Source organism: Arachis ipaensis, chromosome B06 (assembly GCF_000816755.2).
Source record: "Arachis ipaensis cultivar K30076 chromosome B06, Araip1.1, whole genome shotgun sequence".
Taxonomy (NCBI): domain Eukaryota; kingdom Viridiplantae; phylum Streptophyta; class Magnoliopsida; order Fabales; family Fabaceae; genus Arachis; species Arachis ipaensis.
The window spans coordinates 36,564,318-36,585,070 of NC_029790.2; the positions used below are offsets into that span (position 1 = coordinate 36,564,318).

The 20,753-nt window shown below is 38.9% G+C and overlaps 1 protein-coding gene across 1 annotated transcript in view; it reads left to right on the forward strand.

Annotated features, from left to right (window-relative positions):
• The window catches only part of LOC107648626 (phenylalanine ammonia-lyase 1), a 5,170-nt gene extending 2,515 nt beyond the window's left edge, over nucleotides 1–2,655 (forward strand). Inside the window, exon 2 of the mRNA XM_016352425.2 lies at nucleotides 643–2,655. Coding sequence (XP_016207911.1) covers nucleotides 643–2,392 — 1,750 coding nt within the window. The 3' untranslated portion in view covers nucleotides 2,393–2,655. The remainder of the gene's footprint in view (nucleotides 1–642) is intronic.

Sequence of the window (20,753 nt, forward strand, 5' to 3'; positions counted from 1 at the left end):
AACAATAACAAGTTGCTGAAAATAAATATTGTCCACGCTCCACACCTACCCACTGGCCAGGTTACCAAAATGTCGTTAACTGAGTTGAAACGTTCGAGTGAACTCAGCTGGCTAATTTTTGGGAGCCACCACAAATAGTGGTTTTGCACGTGACGTGGGGTAGGTGGGTGAATGTGGTCACGTTTCATTGCATTATTATTCCTACTCCTACTCCCACTCCTCCTACCATATGTCTATGTTCACACAATGTTTGACCCACCTTTCTTCGCTTAATGCGTGTATGCTTGTTGACTCCTTCCGAGTATTACAAGTTTACAACTATAATTCCTTACCTAACACCAATATCAAACTCATTCTTTATGAAACCAAAAAATAAAAATAGAAGCAACAGTTATTTTAGAAAAGAGAATACTTGATTAATTTTACAACTTAAAATCAGATACACGATAAAATATAAATTATATATTAAAAATAAATTAATTTATATACAAATACATAATAATTAATTTAGCAATCGATGTTTGACAGATACATACATTTTGTTAATTTTAAAACAATATATTAACATTAAATAATACTGTATGTATTATTGGCTGTGATAAAGGAGATATGTTGATGATGATTTTGATTCTGATTCTTCAGGTTCTTGAATGCTGGAATATTTGGCAATGGCACAGAATCAAGCCACACATTGCCACACACGGCAACAAGAGCAGCAATGTTAGTGAGGATCAACACTCTTCTCCAAGGCTACTCTGGCATCAGGTTCGAAATCTTGGAAGCCATAACCAAGCTCTTGAACACCAACATCACACCATGCTTGCCACTCCGCGGCACAATCACAGCGTCCGGGGACCTCGTCCCACTCTCATACATAGCGGGACTGCTCACCGGAAGGCCCAACTCGAAAGCAGTGGGGCCATCCGGGGAGCTACTCAATGCCAAGGAGGCATTCGAATTGGCCGGAATCAACGCCGACTTCTTTGAATTGCAGCCTAAAGAAGGCCTTGCACTTGTCAACGGCACCGCAGTGGGTTCCGGCCTGGCCTCTATAGTTCTGTTTGAGGCGAACGTGCTTGCGGTTTTGTCGGAAGTTCTTTCGGCTATTTTCGCCGAAGTGATGCAGGGGAAGCCAGAGTTCACCGATCACTTGACTCACAAGCTAAAGCACCACCCTGGCCAAATTGAAGCAGCTGCTATAATGGAACACATTTTGGATGGAAGCTCATACATGAAAGCCGCTAAGAAGTTACATGAAACGGATCCATTGCAGAAGCCGAAGCAAGATCGCTACGCCCTTAGAACTTCGCCGCAATGGCTTGGTCCTCTTGTGGAAGTGATTAGGTTTTCAACCAAGTCGATCGAGAGAGAGATTAACTCTGTTAATGACAATCCTTTGATTGATGTGTCAAGGAACAAGGCCTTGCATGGTGGTAACTTCCAAGGAACCCCAATTGGAGTCTCCATGGATAACACGCGTTTGGCTTTGGCTTCGATAGGAAAACTCATGTTCGCGCAATTCTCGGAACTTGTCAATGATTTCTATAACAACGGCTTGCCTTCGAATCTCTCTGCTGCTAGGAATCCAAGCTTGGATTACGGATTCAAAGGTGCCGAAATTGCAATGGCTTCTTACTGCTCTGAGATTCAATACCTAGCGAATCCGGTAACCAGCCATGTGCAGAGTGCTGAGCAGCACAACCAGGATGTGAACTCGTTGGGTTTGATTTCTTCTAGAAAGACCAATGAAGCTATTGAGATTCTCAAACTCATGTCTTCCACTTTCTTGATGGCACTTTGCCAAGCCATTGACTTGAGGCATCTAGAGGAGAATTTGAAGAACGCTGTCAAGAACACTGTCAGCTTAGTCGCCAAGAGATCGCTTACCACCGGCGTTAACGGGGAGCTTCATCCTTCAAGATTTTGCGAAAAGGATTTACTCAAAGTGGTTGATAGGGAGCATATTTTCACCTATATTGACGATCCTTGCAGCGCTGTTTACCCGCTAATGCAGAAGCTGAGGCAAGTGCTTGTGGACCACGCTTTGGCCAATGCAGAGAGTGAGAAGAACGCAAACACCTCCATCTTCCAGAAGATTGCGATCTTCGAGGACGAGTTGAAGGCCGTGCTGCCAAAGGAGGTTGAGGGAGCTAGAATCGCTTATGAGAGTGGAAACTCAACGATCCCAAACAAGATCAAGGAATGCAGGTCCTACCCACTTTACAGGTTTGTCAGGGAGGAATTGGGAACCGGTATGCTCACCGGCGAAAAGGTTAGGTCACCGGGCGAAGAATTTGACAAGGTTTTCACAGCCATGTGCCAGGGGAAGATCATTGATCCTCTACTTGAATGCCTTGGAGAGTGGAACGGTGCTCCTCTTCCTATTTGTTAGTTAACTTTCGTTTTTGTTAAAGGTCATTAATTTGTTTTTTTGTATTACTTTGTATGTGCAGTAGTTCAGTAGTTTTAATCAAACCCTTTCGATTTGTCAAAGTGTTTGGCAAATCAAGGTGGAAGACCTTCATTCTAGTTTTCCTCATGTTAAGACAAACCTTGTAATTTAGTGCTGCTGTTAAGAGACTCCAGTTTGTTTGCCAAAATGCTAGTCTTTGGGTGCCAATGAAATACATGATGCTATTGACTTTTTCTCCGGAATGTTCTTGTCCTGTATGAACTAAAATCTTGATTTAACAAAGGGGGAAAAAATAATGAATGCATTTTCAACCATTCATGATTCATAATGAAAGTAATAATGTTTAGTATTGATGTGTCACCTATTGCCTCCTACAGAATAAAAGTATTCTAACATAGCATTGCATTGCAACTTGGCTTACAAATCTGCTTATAGGATGCGGCAACGAAAGCTAGAGAGAAACAAAACCAGCTTCAGGGTAAGGGAAAAAAACTGATTTAATTGGAAGAGTAAACTTCCAAAATCGTCCTTGATTTTTTTTTAATTTGTTATCAGAAATTGTGTTTGTTTGGCAAAGCGTTTATTTATATGATCCAAAATTTTGTAGAAATATTTAGATAATTATTTAATAAATATATAATAAAATTAGATCAAAATTCAATCTCTAGTATTTTTTTATTTTTTAAAACTATTTTTGATTATTAACAAAAAAAATTGTAAAAAATAGGTGATATTTCTGTCAGTTAATTCAAAAATCAAAGATAGTTTTGGTAGTATACTCTAATTGCAACTAAGAGTTTCCATGTAGACGTAGTAATTAGAGATGCCTCATTTGTTCACTATCTTACTAATGTCCACTGAATTCACCACATAAGGTTATATGAATGAACCTAACACATAATTTTCTGCAAAACAAAGAAGCACATATGAACAACACAGTTGATAATTTGATCCCAAATTAATGAAAGGAGGGAATCCTACTCTGTTTCACCTAACTGGTTGGTTTTGGTTTTCCCTGAAAAGTATGATTGATATTATTGAAATTGAACGAAGGAGGTTCACATTGCCATTCTGGTGTTACACTATTTAGCTGTATGAGTGAATGTTGCCTAGCTTCACTATGAGTGCTTCTTGAGGAGATAGGTCCCGCCACTGCAGCCAGAACACCTAACCATATATCAGTGCAATCTATTTGTTAAAGCATTGTACATTGAATGGAGGGAACACATATAATACAGGCATGCATGGGTAAATTAATTACAAAACAAATATATATACATTGGTGACGTATACACACTACACAGCATTTACTTTGCATCTTGCGCTAAATCATTCACATCTTATTAGAATATCATAGTGGTAGTAGTGAAATAGTGATAGACATATAAATTAGGATATTTTAATGGCAACTATATAAAATATAGTTATAGTTATTTCACATAATTAAAAAGTTCTACCTACCACTAGAATCTCCTAATTTATACCTACGACCATAATAATATTCTAACCATGGTTGTGAGAACTGGATTGGACGACTGGTCATCGAATTGGTCAAATAACTGGTTAAATAGTTTAATGGTTTAATTGGATTTGAACCGTAATTAAATCGGTTTAATTAAATATAGAATAAAATTATAAAAAATTTAATACATAATTTAAAAAAGTTAAATTCAATAATTTTTAAATTAATAAGATTCAAAATTTAACAATTTCACAAAATGAACAATACATAATTTATCATTAAAAGGTCATAAACAATTTCAAATATCAAAGTTCATAACTAAAGAAATCAAAATGCACATAAATGACAAACACAAAATGTTTTGCAACCAAAAGAGACAACATTCAACAAACAATACTTCAACTAAACAAAGACACTACTCATCAGAAGTCATAATCATCATTAAGTGTTCCGATGTCTCCAACATAAACAGGTAATCCAAAGCCATCATCTTCAGAAATACCACCAAAAGAAGTATTTGAGGATTCAATTAAAACATTAGGCATATCCACTTCAACTTCCATGTCTCCTCCATCTAATAAAATAGAAAGAAAACTCAACAAGAAATCAATATTAATGACATGTATCTTTATGGAAGGAAACAAAATTTGCTATGTCACTCACCATTAGGATACGAAGGCAGAGCATTATCAGTGTATATTAAACTTTCAATGCCTTCAACATCTCTATTAGTAAATTCAGGATCATCCTCATCTGCCATTACCCAAAAATCTACCGTGTCAATGCTTTGAATGTCAATTGGATCATAATTTCTCTTCTTTCGATGTAACCTAGATTGAAGGCGTAGGTTATAAGTGACATAAACAATGTCACTTAGCCTTATGCTCTAACCGGTTCCTCCTCTTTGAATGAATTTGTTCAAAAGGCTCCAGTTCCTCTCACATCCAGATGAAGAAGAGGTTTGATGAAGAAGACGGACTGCCATTTTTCGCAAATTAGGAGCACTCCCACCGTGTAGCCTCCACCATTCACCTATGTAGATATAAAAATCATATAAATTTTAATTTTTATCACTCAACATATTAAACTTTCAAACTAAACTGAACTTGGATATGAAATAACTTACCAGGTTCGAGTCTTGATGCCGCTCTCTTAGCACTTTCCCTCCCAAAACTTTCTTTACGATACCGATACAGTTGTATCTCTTGCATTGCGGCAACTGAGTCATCACAAAGTGTCTCAACATCAAGCAAATCAAGTAAAGATCTCAAAACATTTGCTTTCTCAACAAAACTCTCACTATAGAAAATGCCTGGATTCAAAAAGTACGCTGCCGCATGGAGATCACACTTCAAATGCTTATCCCACCTCATTTTCAAGATAATCGTGTATGGCGTATAAGCAGCTTTTCGATTTCTAAACATTGTCTTGATAGCATTTTTGGCTCTTTGCATGCCTTCATACACGATTTCCAAAGAGGATTTTTCATCAGCATCAACAAGTCTCAACAACTTAATAAGAGGACAAACAATTTACACAATCGTAACACAATCTTGCCAAAACTTACTATCCAAGACAATTGAACTAACAATCTTTCCATTAGCACTTTTGGCTAACTTATGAGAAGTGAAATATTTGTCCACCATCAATGCTTGCAAATCTTCCTTGTGATCATATATACTTTTCAAAGTAATGAAAACAGTGGCAAAACATGTGACTCCAGGTCAAACAATTTCTTTCCAACTTTTTCTTTTTCTAAGCCAAGACAATAAGATCATATTATTGTAAACAAACACAGTCACTTTTGAAGCACAGGAAGCAAGGTCAGCTATGTGAGGAATACTTGCAATATCTTTCAAAATAAGATTAATACAATGGGCAGCACAAGGAGACCAAAATATATTTGGGTATTTTTCATGAATAAGTTTTCCAGTAGATACATAATTAGCAGCATTATCAGTGACCACATGCACAATGTTACTATGCCCAACCCACTCAATAACATCAGCAAACAAATTAAACAATGCATCGGCAGCTTTTATCACATCAAAAGCATCAACAGTCTTAACAAATGATATACCAGCAGGACAATAAACTAGAAAGTTAATTAAAGTTCATTGCCTTTGATCAGTCCACCCATCTGCCATCAGGGTACAATCGGTGCTTTTCCATGAGCTCCTATACTTTTCAACCAGCAACTGACACTCTCTCTTAAGATCAGCCAGCAAATGAACTCTTATTTCATCATATGACGGTCCTTTGAAACCAGGTCCAATTGAAGCAACACCATCCAATGCAGGTTGAAAGTAAGGTGATTGAATTGCATTGAAAGGAATATGTGCATCAACGATCCATTTGGCAAGTCCCAACTTAGCCTTGTGCACAATTTCTTTACTAGCCAAAACACTTTTCAAAGTCGGTTGAGATCCTGGAGTAGTCCTTTCTTTAAAGTAACTTCCAATTTGTGTAGCTACTATGGCTCTTCTCTTGCCTTTGTCTCCCGTTGTTGTATGAATAGCAGCTTGTACAGGGTTAGGCGATTCAGCCTCTTGTGCATGTGCTTCCCCACCATAAGACTCCTCCTCAAATTTTCTTTTTTCCATCTTTTTTTTGTTTTCCATCATAATCCTTTTGAATTGAAGTTCAACTTCTTTAGTGACTTTGTTACATACTTTAATTTGTCCAAGAATTTTCGTAAGATGATATTTCATCCTATATATCCCCCCTCCATTATAAGTATTCAAACAAAAGATACATGTATATTGTGCCTTATGATTTTTATCATACTTCACAGTGAAATATTCCCAAGCCGGGTCAGATTTTCCTCGAGAGGAACCTGTCTGAGATTCTTGTACAGCATTATGTTGTTGTTGCTGATCATTTTGTGGCCGTTCCATCTAAATTCAGAATGACACCAATCCAGAATCCAAACCAATATATCAATTCATAGTTCATACAATTCATATGTCATTCAACATAATTAAATTCAGCAATTCATCTAGTTAATTAAGCAGAGCAGAATTAAAAAAATTGAACCTACATCAACAGAGCAAAATTTTAAAATTGAACCTACATCGAATTTATTCAACATTACAGAATGATTAATCATATAATTAACAAAATAAAAAAATTAAAAAATAGAACAAGAACCCAGAAGAACTCTGCATCTGAAGAACATCAACCTACTTCAAATCTACACTAAATTCATCACTAAATAAAAATTTAATTGAAAAAAGTCAAAAACCAAAAAACTCAAAACAAAAACTCAAAAGGATTGAAAAAGTTAACAACCGAAGAACAGAAGAACAAAAATAAAAACTCAAAAAGAGTGAAGAACAGAAGAACTCAATAGTACTCACCGCAGGAGAGCACAGAAGGCCAGAGCCAGACGACAACGCTTCAGTGATGGTGACGACAACAAGCCAACAACCAAGACGATGGCAATGCTTCAGTGACGGTGTGGCTTCGACCCACGACGGTGAGGCTTTGACTTGCGACGGTGGAGCTTCGACCCACGATGGTGGAGCTTCCCTCCGGCGTTTGTTTCGTTTGGGTGGCGTTTCTGCTTCGTAGGCAGAGAAGAGATTAGGGTTGGGACTGTTGGGAGGTCAAAGAGATTAGGAAAGTGGCTGCACTCAGACCTAACTTCAGCCTTTTCCTTTTTTTTTTCAGTGCCAAACGACTCCGTTTAATGACTTGGGGGGAGAACCGGTTCCTGTTAAAATCCGGCCGGTTTGCCCGGTTCGTCGGTTAACCACCGGTTCGCCGGTTAATCATCGGTTTGGCCAGTTTTTTTGTCGGTTTTTTGCAGGGCAATTTTGCAGTTGGACCAAACCGGCTAGTGACCAATTTCTGGTTAATCCGGTTGAACTGGCCATTTTCGGTCCAGTTTTTAGAACATTGATTCTAACACAATTCACAGCATTCAGGGTGTATAAGTGTATTTAAACCTCAAGCAAAGAGATTCTAACCACTTATTTTACATATATTATGCATTATTATCACTTTATACAATTATCATTTGACAATTGATACAATACAAAAATGCGAATAGAACTGCTAGTAAAGTTCTAATTCACTTTTCCATTTCTCATGCTCTTTCTTGTGGACCAAAGTAGACTCATGAGCTAAAAACAAGTAATTCTTAACAACGGTCAGATAACATTTGTTGAGTTCCTCTTTATGTTTTTGCTGTTGTGATATCGAAATTCTGAAGCTTTATTGTGTACTTCTCATATAACTCCATTAGCTCCCATATCTGCTGTGTGTGAGATACCTAAAATATTTGGGACTAGGGGTGTTCGTGGTGCGGTTTGGTTCGGTTTTTTGAAGAAAAGTCATCCAATCCAATTGTTTAATTAAACTGCAGTTCGGTTTGGTTCAGTTTTTTTACTGAGACCATCCAAACCAAATCAAACTAATTAAAATTGATTTGGTTTAGTTCAATTTTTTCAATCAATTCAAAAAAATTTACCATACTATTTTACAAAGTCCTATGCTTGAATTTGTTTTGAACTCCAAAACTATATAATTCGAAACAAATCTAAAAGCGAGAAGTCTTTCTTTTTTTTATTTACGTAAAAACAATTCGTGACTCTATCATCTGAACGAAATATTGAAAAATGTGTAATAGCATATTTGGTTTCATGTTTTAAAGTCCTAAAATCAATAGAGGAAAATGGTCACCAGCTCATAGAGTTCTAAAGCAAGCAGACAAAATAAAACACCTAGTATACTCTGGAATAGGCTAAAAGGAAGGATGAAAAAGGCCATTGGAAATAATTTATTTTCATACTATGGCCTATGATTCATCCATAGAAAGTTCTAAATATATGTTATCCAAACCAAAAAGAGCTTTTCAGATATCATGATCAGTAAATATAACTTTGCTCGCTAACATCCATCCTATACAGTGGGAACAAAAAAAAAATAACTATTCAAGCTATTCCATAAACAATACATTGAACAATGAACAGTGAGCAATAATTAGAAGCAATTTCAGTAAATCATTGATAAACCCATATTTTATGATATATCTTGTGCTTAATTTGAGTGATTTATTCAATCCTTCACCCACTTATTCATATTAATTGCATGGTTTTACTTTCCCTTCCTTATTATGTGATGTATGTGAAAAACATGTTTCCTATACTTAAAAATAATTATTTTGATTACCCTTTATTTCCATTCGATGCCGTGATTCGTGTGTTGAGTAGTTTCAGATCTTCTAAGGCAGGAATGACTTAAAGGATGGAAAGGAAACATACAAAAATGGAAGGAAAGCACAAAACGGAGTTTTTGAAGAAACTGGCATCCACGTGATCACATGGGCGACGCGGCCGCATGCCAGCGCGAATCAACAGTGACGCGACCGCATGACTGACGTGATCGCGCGCCACAAGCAGAACACATATGACGCGGCCGCATGACTGAAGCGACTGCGTGACAAGGAAAACTCCGAATGACGCGACCGCGTGACCCACGCGGACGCGTGACAGAGGCCACGCACCAGAAATTACAGAAAATGCTCATAGCGAATTCTGAAGCCCTTTTTGGCCCAATCCAAGTCCAGAAGGCATAGACCAGAGATTATGAAGTGGGGGAATGCATCCATTCGAGAAGAGAGTCTCCAATTAGTTAGTTTTCCATGATTTAGATTTAGTTTTGAGAGGGAGATTCTCTCCTCTCTCTTTAGGATTAGGATTTAGATTTAGGATTTTATTCGCTTTCCGGATTATCTCTTTACCAGGTTCAATATTCCTTTTTATTTTGTTCTCAATTTAATTATGAATTCTTCTATGTTACAGATTACTCTTTGAATTAATGTTATTTGAGGTATTTCAGTTTAATATTGCTTTCTTTTATTTATGTTGCTTTTATCCCCAATCTGAAGACATTTTTATTCTAGGAGATTTACTTTTTCCCTTTTGGTCTTGGTTAAGAAATCAGTAACTCAGGAGTTATCAAACTGAACATGATTGATAATCGTTATCTTTACTAATTGAATTGAACTTCAATAATCCCAATCTTTCCTTAGGGATTAACTAGGATTTGAGGATCTAACTAATTAGCCACTTGACTTTCCTTTGCTCTAGCAAAGGTTAACTAAGTGGAATTAAGATTCAATTTTTATCATCATTGATAAGGATAACTAGGATATGACTTCTAATTTCTCATACCTTGCCAAAAGTGTGTTTTACAGTTATTTATTTAATTTACAGTCTTTTACTTACTTTAATTGCAATTTAAATCACTTGTTCCTCATCTTCAAAACCCCAATTTACAATCTTCATAACCAATAATAAGAACATACTTCCCTGCAGTTCCTTGAGAAGACGACCTGAGGTTTAAATACTCGGTTATCAATTTTAAAGGGGTTTGTTACTTGTGACAACCAAAACGTTTGTATGAAAGGACTTTTGTTGGTTTAGAAACTATACTTGCAACGAGGATTTATCTGCGAATTTCTAGACCACGCAAAAGTTCTATCATCAGAATGGCGCCGTTGCCGGGGAATTGCAATCGTGTGCCTTATTATTGGTTATTGTAAATATTCTTCTTTTACGTGTTTATTTGTTTTTATTTTCTTCTTTTATCTTCATTAGCTACTATGAATTCTCACCCCTCTCGCTTTGAGTTTGGTTCTAATATTGTTGAAAGGAATGAAAGTTATAACAGGAACATGCATCAAGGTTAGAGCAATCAAAGATGGATGGAGCCAAGAGGATCTGATCAACCCTTTAGGCAGCAACACCCTCCAAGATATCATGGACAAAGACCATTCTACAATGCATACCAAGGCAATAGACATGGTGGACAACCATGTAGTTACCAACAAGCCCCACCCTATGCTTATAGGCCATCCTCTCAACACAACCTTAAACCACCACACTCACAAGCTCCTTTTCACCATTCGCCACCATATGATCCTCATTTACCCCGATTCTAATCCAATTACTCCCAAACACCACCACTTCCCAATGTACCACGTCCAATTCCATCACCCCGAGAATCAGAAGTTCGCCTCAAGGGAACAGTAGATCAACTTCAAACAACCCTTCATCAACTGGAGCAAGCAATAAGTCAATTATCTTCTAGACGTTCGAACATTCAAGGGCCTTCCAAAGCCCCATGTGGACAATCTAATGAAGCGCGTAGTGATGGGACGCAGAAGTTGGTGAATTAAAAATTATTAAAATAGTTACGTTGCAAGTATAGTTCTTAACTCACCAAAAATCTGCCTATCAATTTAGAAATATGTCACAGAAAGTTTAAATTAAAAATTACTGGGAGTTGGAATCCCAGGTCGTCTCCCAACGAGTTGCAGGAAAGTGTGCTATTTTATTAATCAGATGTCCAAGAAGTTGAGTTAAGTAAAAGGGGAAATTAAATTGAGGAAAATTAAATAGTATGAATAAAAGCCTTGACTGGGAGTTGATTAGTTGGAATCTCTATTATTGATGGGATGATTTCAAGATTAAATTATAATTAATGGTTGTTCTGTTTAGTTATCCTTTACTAGGTAAAGGAAAGTCAAACAAGTTGGAATGTTAGACCTGTTCACGAGTTGCAACCCACTTAGTTCAAAGGGATTGGTGTTAGTGATTAGATAACAATCCAACAGTTAACCCAATTACAATTTTTCTTTCAATCCTTCCAACTCAAGAGTTCCTTTCAATCAACTCCCCATCAAGTGAGGGAACTACTCACTCATTGTAAATAATAAATCCATAACACATGAAAGGGAATTAAAAGAAGACATGATTATTGGAATGGAAAAATAAATTAAAATGGAAGAAATAATCCTTGTATCAATTAATCATGAAAGTATTCAAATGACAAAATTGAATAAAGCAAAGAACATGGAAGAATAAAACCAAGTTAAGAGAACAAACTAGAATGACGAGGTCTTGATGAGGAAATAACTCTTCTCAATGTTCCAATGCTAAGATCAATTCAAAATTAAAATTCTAAAACCTAGAGAGAAAAACCTAGAGGAAGAAAAACTAGATCTCAAACTGTCTACTGTGTCTAGAATGAATGTTCTCTTTTGTTTCTGCATATTCTCTGGCTCTAGTCTGCTGTTACGGGCCAAAAACTGGGTCGAAATAAGGCCCAAAATCGCCCCCAACGAATTTTGTAGATTATGCAGATCGCACATGTCACGCGATCGCGTCATCCATGCGGACGCGTCATTCGCGCTTTTCCTTGCCACGCGTTCGCATCGTCCATGCTATCACGTCGCCTGAGCTTTTCCAATCCGCGCGGCCGCGTGAGCCATGCGGCCGCGTCACTGCGATTTGCTCTCCTTTGCGCGGTCGCGTGAGCCATGCGACCGCGTCACTTCTCGCTGGTTATCTCCTCAAATTCTTGTATTCCTTCCATTTTTGCTAGCTTCCTCTCCAATCTCCAACTCATTCATGCCCTATAAAGTCTGAAACACTCAACACACAGATCACGGCATCGAATGGAATAAAGGAGAATTAAAGATACATAATTAAAATCTCTAGGAAGCATTTTTCAAATATGTTATAAATTTAGGAAGGAATTATAATTTCATGCTAATTTAATGAATAAGTGGGTAAGGATCATGATAAAACCACACAATCAAACACAATATAAACCATAAAATAGTGGTTTATCACGTAGCATGAAGGAGATATTAGAAACTTCAGTGGACAAGACAGAGCATGACTTCGTACTAGAACAAGTAGAGGAAGCTGTCATTATACAAGAAGAAGAGTTAGTTGAAGACTTAGGAGACGCTGAACTTCCATTGGAACCCAGAGTTGTGGAGAATTTTGTCAAGGACGTTACAACTAATGCTAAGGAGGATAGTGCACAATCTCCAAGGCAGGTATTTCATGAAAAACTAGACAGAATAATCCAAGAAGGAATTTTCCTTGATGATGATAATCTCAAGTCAAGTTCTTCTAGTAATGAACTTGCATCCGCGAGTGAATTCTCTGAGATCGAAGAATCTTCCCCAAGCGAGTACGAAGATGATACGGAGGTAGATTTCTCTCAACCTCCAGTTTATGACTTAAGTGACGAGGAAGACATAGAAGGCTTTGATCAGGACATGGATACATTTGAAGAATCTTGCAAAGAAGTGAAGAATTTCACAGAAGAGCACAAGGGAGTAGAACTCACAGAACCACTGGAACCACCTATCCCAAGGCCATTACCACCCAATCCAAGCTTCAAGTGGGTACAATCCTTAACCTTTAGCTTTATTTTTTCACTTGAATATGGTTTGCTTGAAATAGATGGCCAGCTTAGAGCTCTCTGCGGCTTTAAGAGTAAGAGGAAAGTGGCTCGTGCTCAGAGCTGGTGCACAAAGTTCAATAAGGTTCCACGCTTCAACTCGAAGTGTGCGGATTGGCATCATGATCTATCAAATGGATCTCGGAAAACGTTTGGTTATTCTGGTGAGAATCTAATTTCTAAACCACCCGGATGGAAAAATATAGATCAAGACAAAGGTGGATTTAAAAGCCAAGTTTGGGATCCTGGAATCTACTCTGACATTCATCACCCCGGGAGCCTGAGAATCTATTTGAAGCTGCTCAGAAGCTTTACATGCCTAGTTTGGGACCCCGGAGGCTATTGGCATTCCAAGCATTGGTGGAGATTTATAGACGAGTTTAAGCATAAACCGCCATAGCAGGAAGCTCATCCAATGTCCAACTTAAGGACTTTAACTAAAAGTGCTAGGTGGGAGACAACCTACCATGGTATGGTAATTTCTTTTTCAGTTTTATTTCGTGTTATTTATTTTTATTTCCTTTTCAATTGAACTTGAATATTCTTCATTCGCATTGCATACTGCATAATTGCATACCAGTTTATTAAAAAAAAAAGGGTGCGCGACGCGACCGCATCATTCATGCGATCGCGTCAAGTTACGAAAACACTCCCTACGCGTCCGCGTCATTCACGCAGCCGCATGATCTGGAGATCGGCGTAAACATCCAACGTCCAGAAAGTTAGGCTAGAATCGTGCGGCCATTGTGCGTTTTGCACAAAACGCCCACGCGATCGCGTCCCTGACGCGATCGCATCACTTGCACAACATCAATCTCACGCGACAGCATGAGCGACGCGATCGCGTCGCATGGATTACACAACATCCCAAAAAGAGACAGAGAGTTGCGCTGAAACAACGCTGGAATTGTGCGTTTAGCACATTTCCAGCGATGCGATCGCATGCCCCAGGCGATCGCGTCATTCACTCTTTTAGCTATTCCAAGCGATCGCGTCAACCACCATTTCAGCCCAACCACGCGACCGCGTGGATTCAAATTTATAACCCCCCCAGTCACGCGAATTCTCTCCCCTCTACCCTAATTACCCTTCCCGAAGCCCCTGCCTCCGAACAGCACCCGCCGCCGCCGCATCACCGCCAACCGCCACGCTACCGCCACCGCCACCATCCCCCAGCCACCTCTCTGCCCCACTCTCCTTAATTCGCCTACCAGGTTCCGACAAACACCACCCTTCTATCCATTCGTAGTTAATTCATATTTTTCTGTTTATGTTCATATTTAGGCTAGTTAGATATGCATATTGTAGTGGATTTTAGGTTGTTAGGTAGCCTAGGATGTGGTTAGTGGATTTAGGCCTGTTTAATTGCGCTGTTCATGTTTCTTTTTTTATAATTTTCGCAATTCTGCTGTTGCTGTGTGTTAGTAATGTTCTTATGCTGTTCTTCAAGTTCATGCTGCTATTGCAAATGTTCTTTCTTGTTTATACTCTTTAATTACAATCTGTTTTAATTCATATGAACTATTCTGATTGCTATTTATTTTCCGGGAACATCCAATTTTAGCCGGAATGCTGCCCAAATTTCTGTACATTGTTTTGATTTTCATTCCTGTTTTGGTTTTGGCAAACTTGAACTCTGCTTTAATCAGCTTTTACCAAATCAATTGCTGAATGACAGGGCAAGCTTTCTTATTCTTTTTAATTTCCTGGTTTATAAATTGCATCTTGGATGATTCAATTCCACTTTTTGCTATTTTCATTTGAGTCATCCCTAACTTCCTTGTTTGAATTTGAGTTATCTGTTGCTTTAATTTGTGAATTCTCGTTATTTAGAAATTGATCCTCATGTCACTTACTCTAATCTATTTTTATTCCCTAATTTTAACTTCCTAAACTTTTTTTTTTAAATTCTAACCAAACCTAACCCTTCAAAACATCTCTTCTGGTTTTTCACTTTCTTTTTAACATTCTAACCAAGGCATAATGATACTTTTTCTAATCAACTTGAATGGAAGTACATTTTGAATTGTTACATTTTTTTTCTCAGTATTCTAACTCTTTTACAATCCTTAATTGCAAATTTACTTAACTCAATTTCCTCTTCTATTGCTCCTTTGCCACTTTGTGTTTCTTTTGATTATTTGCCTATTTATTTTCCTGTTTTTATTATATCCTGGTTTTCTATTTTTCAGGATGTCTGCCAGCCAAAGAAAAGGAAAAGCAAAGGCAACTACTGGCAAACGTAAAAGAGGAGAATCCTCCATGTCCATCCTAGATATCATGCACGATGACTCCTGGCGGGAGAAACACTTTACCCCGCAGGAGAAGGCTGACCAGCTACTCCCTGCCACTGATCCCCTTAGATTTGCAAACCGATACTGTGAGCTGAAATATCCGGTGTTTTCAACCTCCAGGAACCTGTACCTGGAGAGGACTTTGAAAATCCTAGAAGAACTCCAGCAATACACCTCTGAGCAAATCAAACAAAGAGGCTGGTTCTTTCTGGAGAGAAACCTGACTGAGGTCAATGCATCTTGGGTAAGGGAATTCTACTGCAATTACTTCAAAACTTCCCTAGATGCAGTGAACCTTAGGGGGAAGCAGATTCTGGTCACTGAAGAGGCCATAGAGGATGTTCTGAAGCTTCTGCCTAAATCTGATCAACTGGATGGCTATCAAAGAGCTGAGGAGGATATGCGCTTCATGAAATTTGATTCGGATGCAGTCAAGGCCAGGATAGCCCTTGACCCGACCGTTCCATGGATCATGGGTCAGAACACCACCATGCCAAAGGAAATCAAGCGGATTTACTTAAATGATGAGGCTCGGTTATGGCACCAGATCCTGAGCAATTTTGTCATGCTGAGTACTCATGAGACAGAGATACCTGCCGCTATGATCACCCTCCTATGGTGTGTGATGGAGGGTAAGGACCTATACCTGCCACGCTTTATCCGGTACTATATGGCCAGGGTCCACGTCCGAGGCACTCTACCCTTTCCTTATCTGATTACACAGCTAGGCCGTCGAGCTGACGTGCCTTGGGAGGATGCTGATGAGAAGCTACCTACTGCAGAATGCAAGAAGATTATCCCTCACAGCATGAACTTTCTGGCTTTGGGCTACAGACCTCCATTCCTCACTACTACTACTGAGACAGCCACACAATCTGTCGGCCCCTCTTCTTCCACAGCTACCCCAACTACCCCTGCTACCACTATTGCACCTCCACCTGCCTCAGAGCCCATCTATCACCTAGTGCACCGCCTGTTTCGACGGCTTGACCAGATGGAGCGTCGCAACAAGCGACGCTATGAGCACCTGAAGCTGATGATACGATCTGACGACATCTCCTCCGAGCCTGACACACCATCCGAGGCATCTGAGGAGGAGGCAGATGATCACGAGGTAGAGACCCATCCACAGAGTGAGGCTGCGCAGGCAGGCACAGAGCAGGCCGCATCACATCAGGAGGCTCCGCCTCAGATTCAGGCTGTAGACCCCTAGATTCCTATCCCGTCAGCACCTCCTCTGTAACAGGCAGATCCTCAGACCACCACCACAGAGACTCCAGCTACCACCCTTCCAGTGATGACACCCGTTCACACCCTGCTTGAGTGAGCATCAGGGACGATGCTTCATTTTAAGTGTGGGGAGGTCGCCATCTCTGGTGTATTTTTTGGTGAACCACTACAGACTCTTTCATTTTATTTTGCTATTTTCTGTATTTTTCTCTTTATTTTTATTTTTATTCTCCCAATACTTATACATTGCTATTTTCATGTATTTATACTCTATTTTCTACATTTTGCACTTTAGTTCATATTTTAGCCATTTAGTTTAGTTGCAATTCTAACTTATTAGTTATAGAAATTGTGGATTAATTAGTATAGTTTAACCTTTTTAGCATAAGATAGCTTAGTTTAATTTGAAAATATAAAAAGGAAGTAAACTAGAGACTTGAACATAATAGAAACAACCCACACCTTGTATATATAGCATTCCATGTTCGCTAGTTAACAACATTTCATCAAGGAGAAACACAAACTTTAAAGCTATTCAAAATAAATTTTACATTGAGAATAATGGGAACTTTTAATTTTACTTGCATGACATACATAATTGATAAATGATTTTTGAGCTAGAGAATACACAGCCTGTGAGTTTTGAGCTTAATTGTATGGTTACATTCAAACCATAATTTTTATTCCTGTGTATTCCGCCCTTCTTATTTATTCTAATGTTCTTTACTTTGTTTTAATCTATATGTCCGATTATAGAATAGAAATACATACCAAGAGAGTGATTGAGGCCATTGTTTGATTTTAGCTTACTTATCCCAAATTAGCCTACCTTTTACATCACCCTTGTCAACCCCCTTGAACCTTTAAACCCCCTCTTATTCTATAAACCACAATACTAGCCTTAAGCAGAAAAACAAAATAAAAATTCCAAGTTGAATCCTTGGTTAGCTTAAGATAGAAAGTGTGTAATTGTTTAAGTGTGGGAAACCTATTGGGAACATGGATGATAAAAATAAAAGGTAGAAAAGTTGAAAAGAATAAAATAATTCAAATAAAAATTTTGGGAAGCATGCTCATGAAAAATCAAATAATTGAATTACCATGTGCATTAAAAAAATGTTATTTTTCAGTATTTGAATTAAGGGGATACAAAAGAACTCCCCAAGTGAAAAATAAATGCACATGGGACAAAAGTTAAAATATGAGCATGTATCAAAAGTGGGAAAAATATGGAAAAATAGGTAAAGAAGCTCTGCTCTACAAAGTATGTATGTTAGGTGAGATCTTAGACTAATGTGAATTAATTCAACTACATGTAAGCTTTATATACAAGTGAATAACAATTAAGAATTGCATGATGCATGTAGGTAGTTGCATTTAGAGTAGATTGCATTGCATGAGATTCCACAACTTTAACCTTAACTTACTCTTTATCTTGGACTTAGCATGAGGACATGCTATTGTTTAAGTGTGGGGAGGTTGATAAACCCATATTTTATGATATATCTTGTGCTTAATTTGAGTGATTTATTCAATCCTTCACCCACTTATTCATATTAATTGCATGGTTTTACTTTCCATTCCTTATTATGTGATGTATGTGAAAAACATGTTTCCTATGCTTAAAAATAATTATTTTGATTACCCTTTATTTCTATTCGATGCCGTGATTCGTGTATTGAGTAGTTTCAGATCTTCTAAGGAAGGAATGACTTAAAAGATGGAAAGGAAACATACAAAAATGGAAGGAAATCACAAAACGGAGTTTTTGAAGAAACTGGCATCCACGCGATCGCATGGGCGACGCGGCCGCATGCCAGCGCAAATCAACAACGACGCGACCGCATGACTGACGCGATCGCGCGCCATAAGCAGAACACATATGATGCGTCCGCATGACTGAAGCGACCGCGTGACAAGGAAAACTCCGAATGACGCGACCGTGTGACCCACACAGACGCGTGACAGAGGCCACGCACCAGAAATTGCAGAAAACGCTCATAGCAAATTCTGTAGCCCTTTTTGGCCTAAATCCAAGTCCAGAAGGCATAGACCAGAGGTTATGAAGTGGGGGGAATGCATCCATTCGAGAAGAGAGTCTCCAATTAGTTAGTTTTCCATGATTTAGATTTAGTTTTGAGAGGGAGATTCTCTCCTCTCTCTTTAGAATTAGGATTTAGATTTAGGATTTTATTCGCTTTCCGGATTATCTCTTTACCAGGTTCAATATTCCTTTTTATTTTGTTCTCAATTTAATTATGAATTATTCTATGTTACAGATTACTCTTTGAATTAATGTTATTTGAGGTATTTCAGTTTAATATTGCTTTCTTTTATTTATGTTGCTTTTATCCCCAATCTGAAGACATTTTTATTCTAGTAGATTTACTTTTCCCCTTTTGGTCTTGGTTAAGAAATGAGTAACTTAGGAGTTATCAAACTCAACATGATTGATAATCGTTATCTTTACTAATTGAATTGAACTTCAATAATCCCAATCTTTCCTTAGGGATTAACTAGGATTTGAGGATCTAACTAATTAGCCACTTGACTTTCCTTTGCTCTAGCAAAGGTTAACTAAGTGGAATTAAGATTCAATTTTCATCATCATTGATAAGGATAACTAGGATAGGACTTCTAATTTCTCATACCTTGCCAAAAGTATGTTTTACAGTTATTTATTTAATTTATAGTCTTTTACTTACTTTAATTGCAATTTAAATCACTTGTTCCTCATCTTCAAAACCCCAATTTACAATCTTCATAACCAATAATAAGAATATACTTCCCTATAGTTCCTTGAGAAGACGACCCGAGGTTTAAATACTCGGTTATCAATTTTAAAGGGGTTTGTTACTTGTGCCAACTTAGAGCTCTCTGCGGCTTTAAGAGTAAGAGAGAATTGGCTCGTACTCAGAGCTGGTGCACCAGGTTCAATAAGGTTCCACGCTTCACCTCGAAGTACATGGATTGGTATCATGCTCAATTGCATGGATCACGGAGAACGTTTGGTCACCACGGTGAGATTCTACTTTTTAACCCGCCCGAATGGAAACTTACAAATCAAAACGGAGGCGAATCTAAAAACACAGCTTGGGATCATGGATTATATTCTAACATTCGTCATCCCGGGAGGCTGAATATCTGTTTGAAGCTGCTCAGAAGCTTTACATGCTTAGTTTGGGACCCCGGAGGCTATTGGCATTCCAAGCACTGGTGGAAATTTTTGGACAAATTTAAACATAAGCCACCATAACAGGATACTCTTCCAATGTCCAACTTAAGGACTTTAACTAAAAGTGCTAGGTGGGAGACAACCCACCATGGTATGGTCGCTTCTTTCTCAATCTATTTCTTGTTTATTGTTTTCAATTTATCCTTTTTTTTTATTTTAACATTAACCTGGAATCATGCATAGCATTCATGTTAATCACTGCATCCTGCATTTTCAGTTAAAAAAAAAAAGGTAGCACGACGCGACCGCATGCCCCATGCGATCGCGTCATATCGCGAAAAACACCACCCATGCGACCGCGTGACCCACGCTGTCGCGTGATATATATATCGGCGTAAGAATCCAACGAACAGAAAGTTGGGCTGGAATCGTGCGGCTCTTGTGCGTTTCGCACAAATTGGCCCACGCGATCGCATGCCCCATGCGATCGCGTCACTTACCCAATACCAATCCCACGCGACCGCGTGAGCGACGCGATCGCGTCGCATGGATTGCATATCACCCCAAAAGGAGACAGAGAGTTGCGCTGAAATGGTGCTGGAGTCGTGCGTTTAGCACGAATTCCAGCGACTCGATCGCGCGACCCACGCGATCGCGTCACCCCTCCTCCCCCCTCTCATGCGATCGCGCGCCCCACGCGATCGCGTCTCCCCCATTTTCACCCCAACCACGCGACCGCGTGCCCCACGCGGCCGCGTGGATTCGAAAATATAACCCCCCAGCCCGCGAACCCTATCAGTCGCGTGCCCCCCTCCCCCCCCCAACCCTCTTCTCCCTCTCTGCTCCCTCTCCCTCCAACCACCACCCAGCCGCCACCGCCGGCCACCCAGACGCCGCCGCCACCCCGTACGC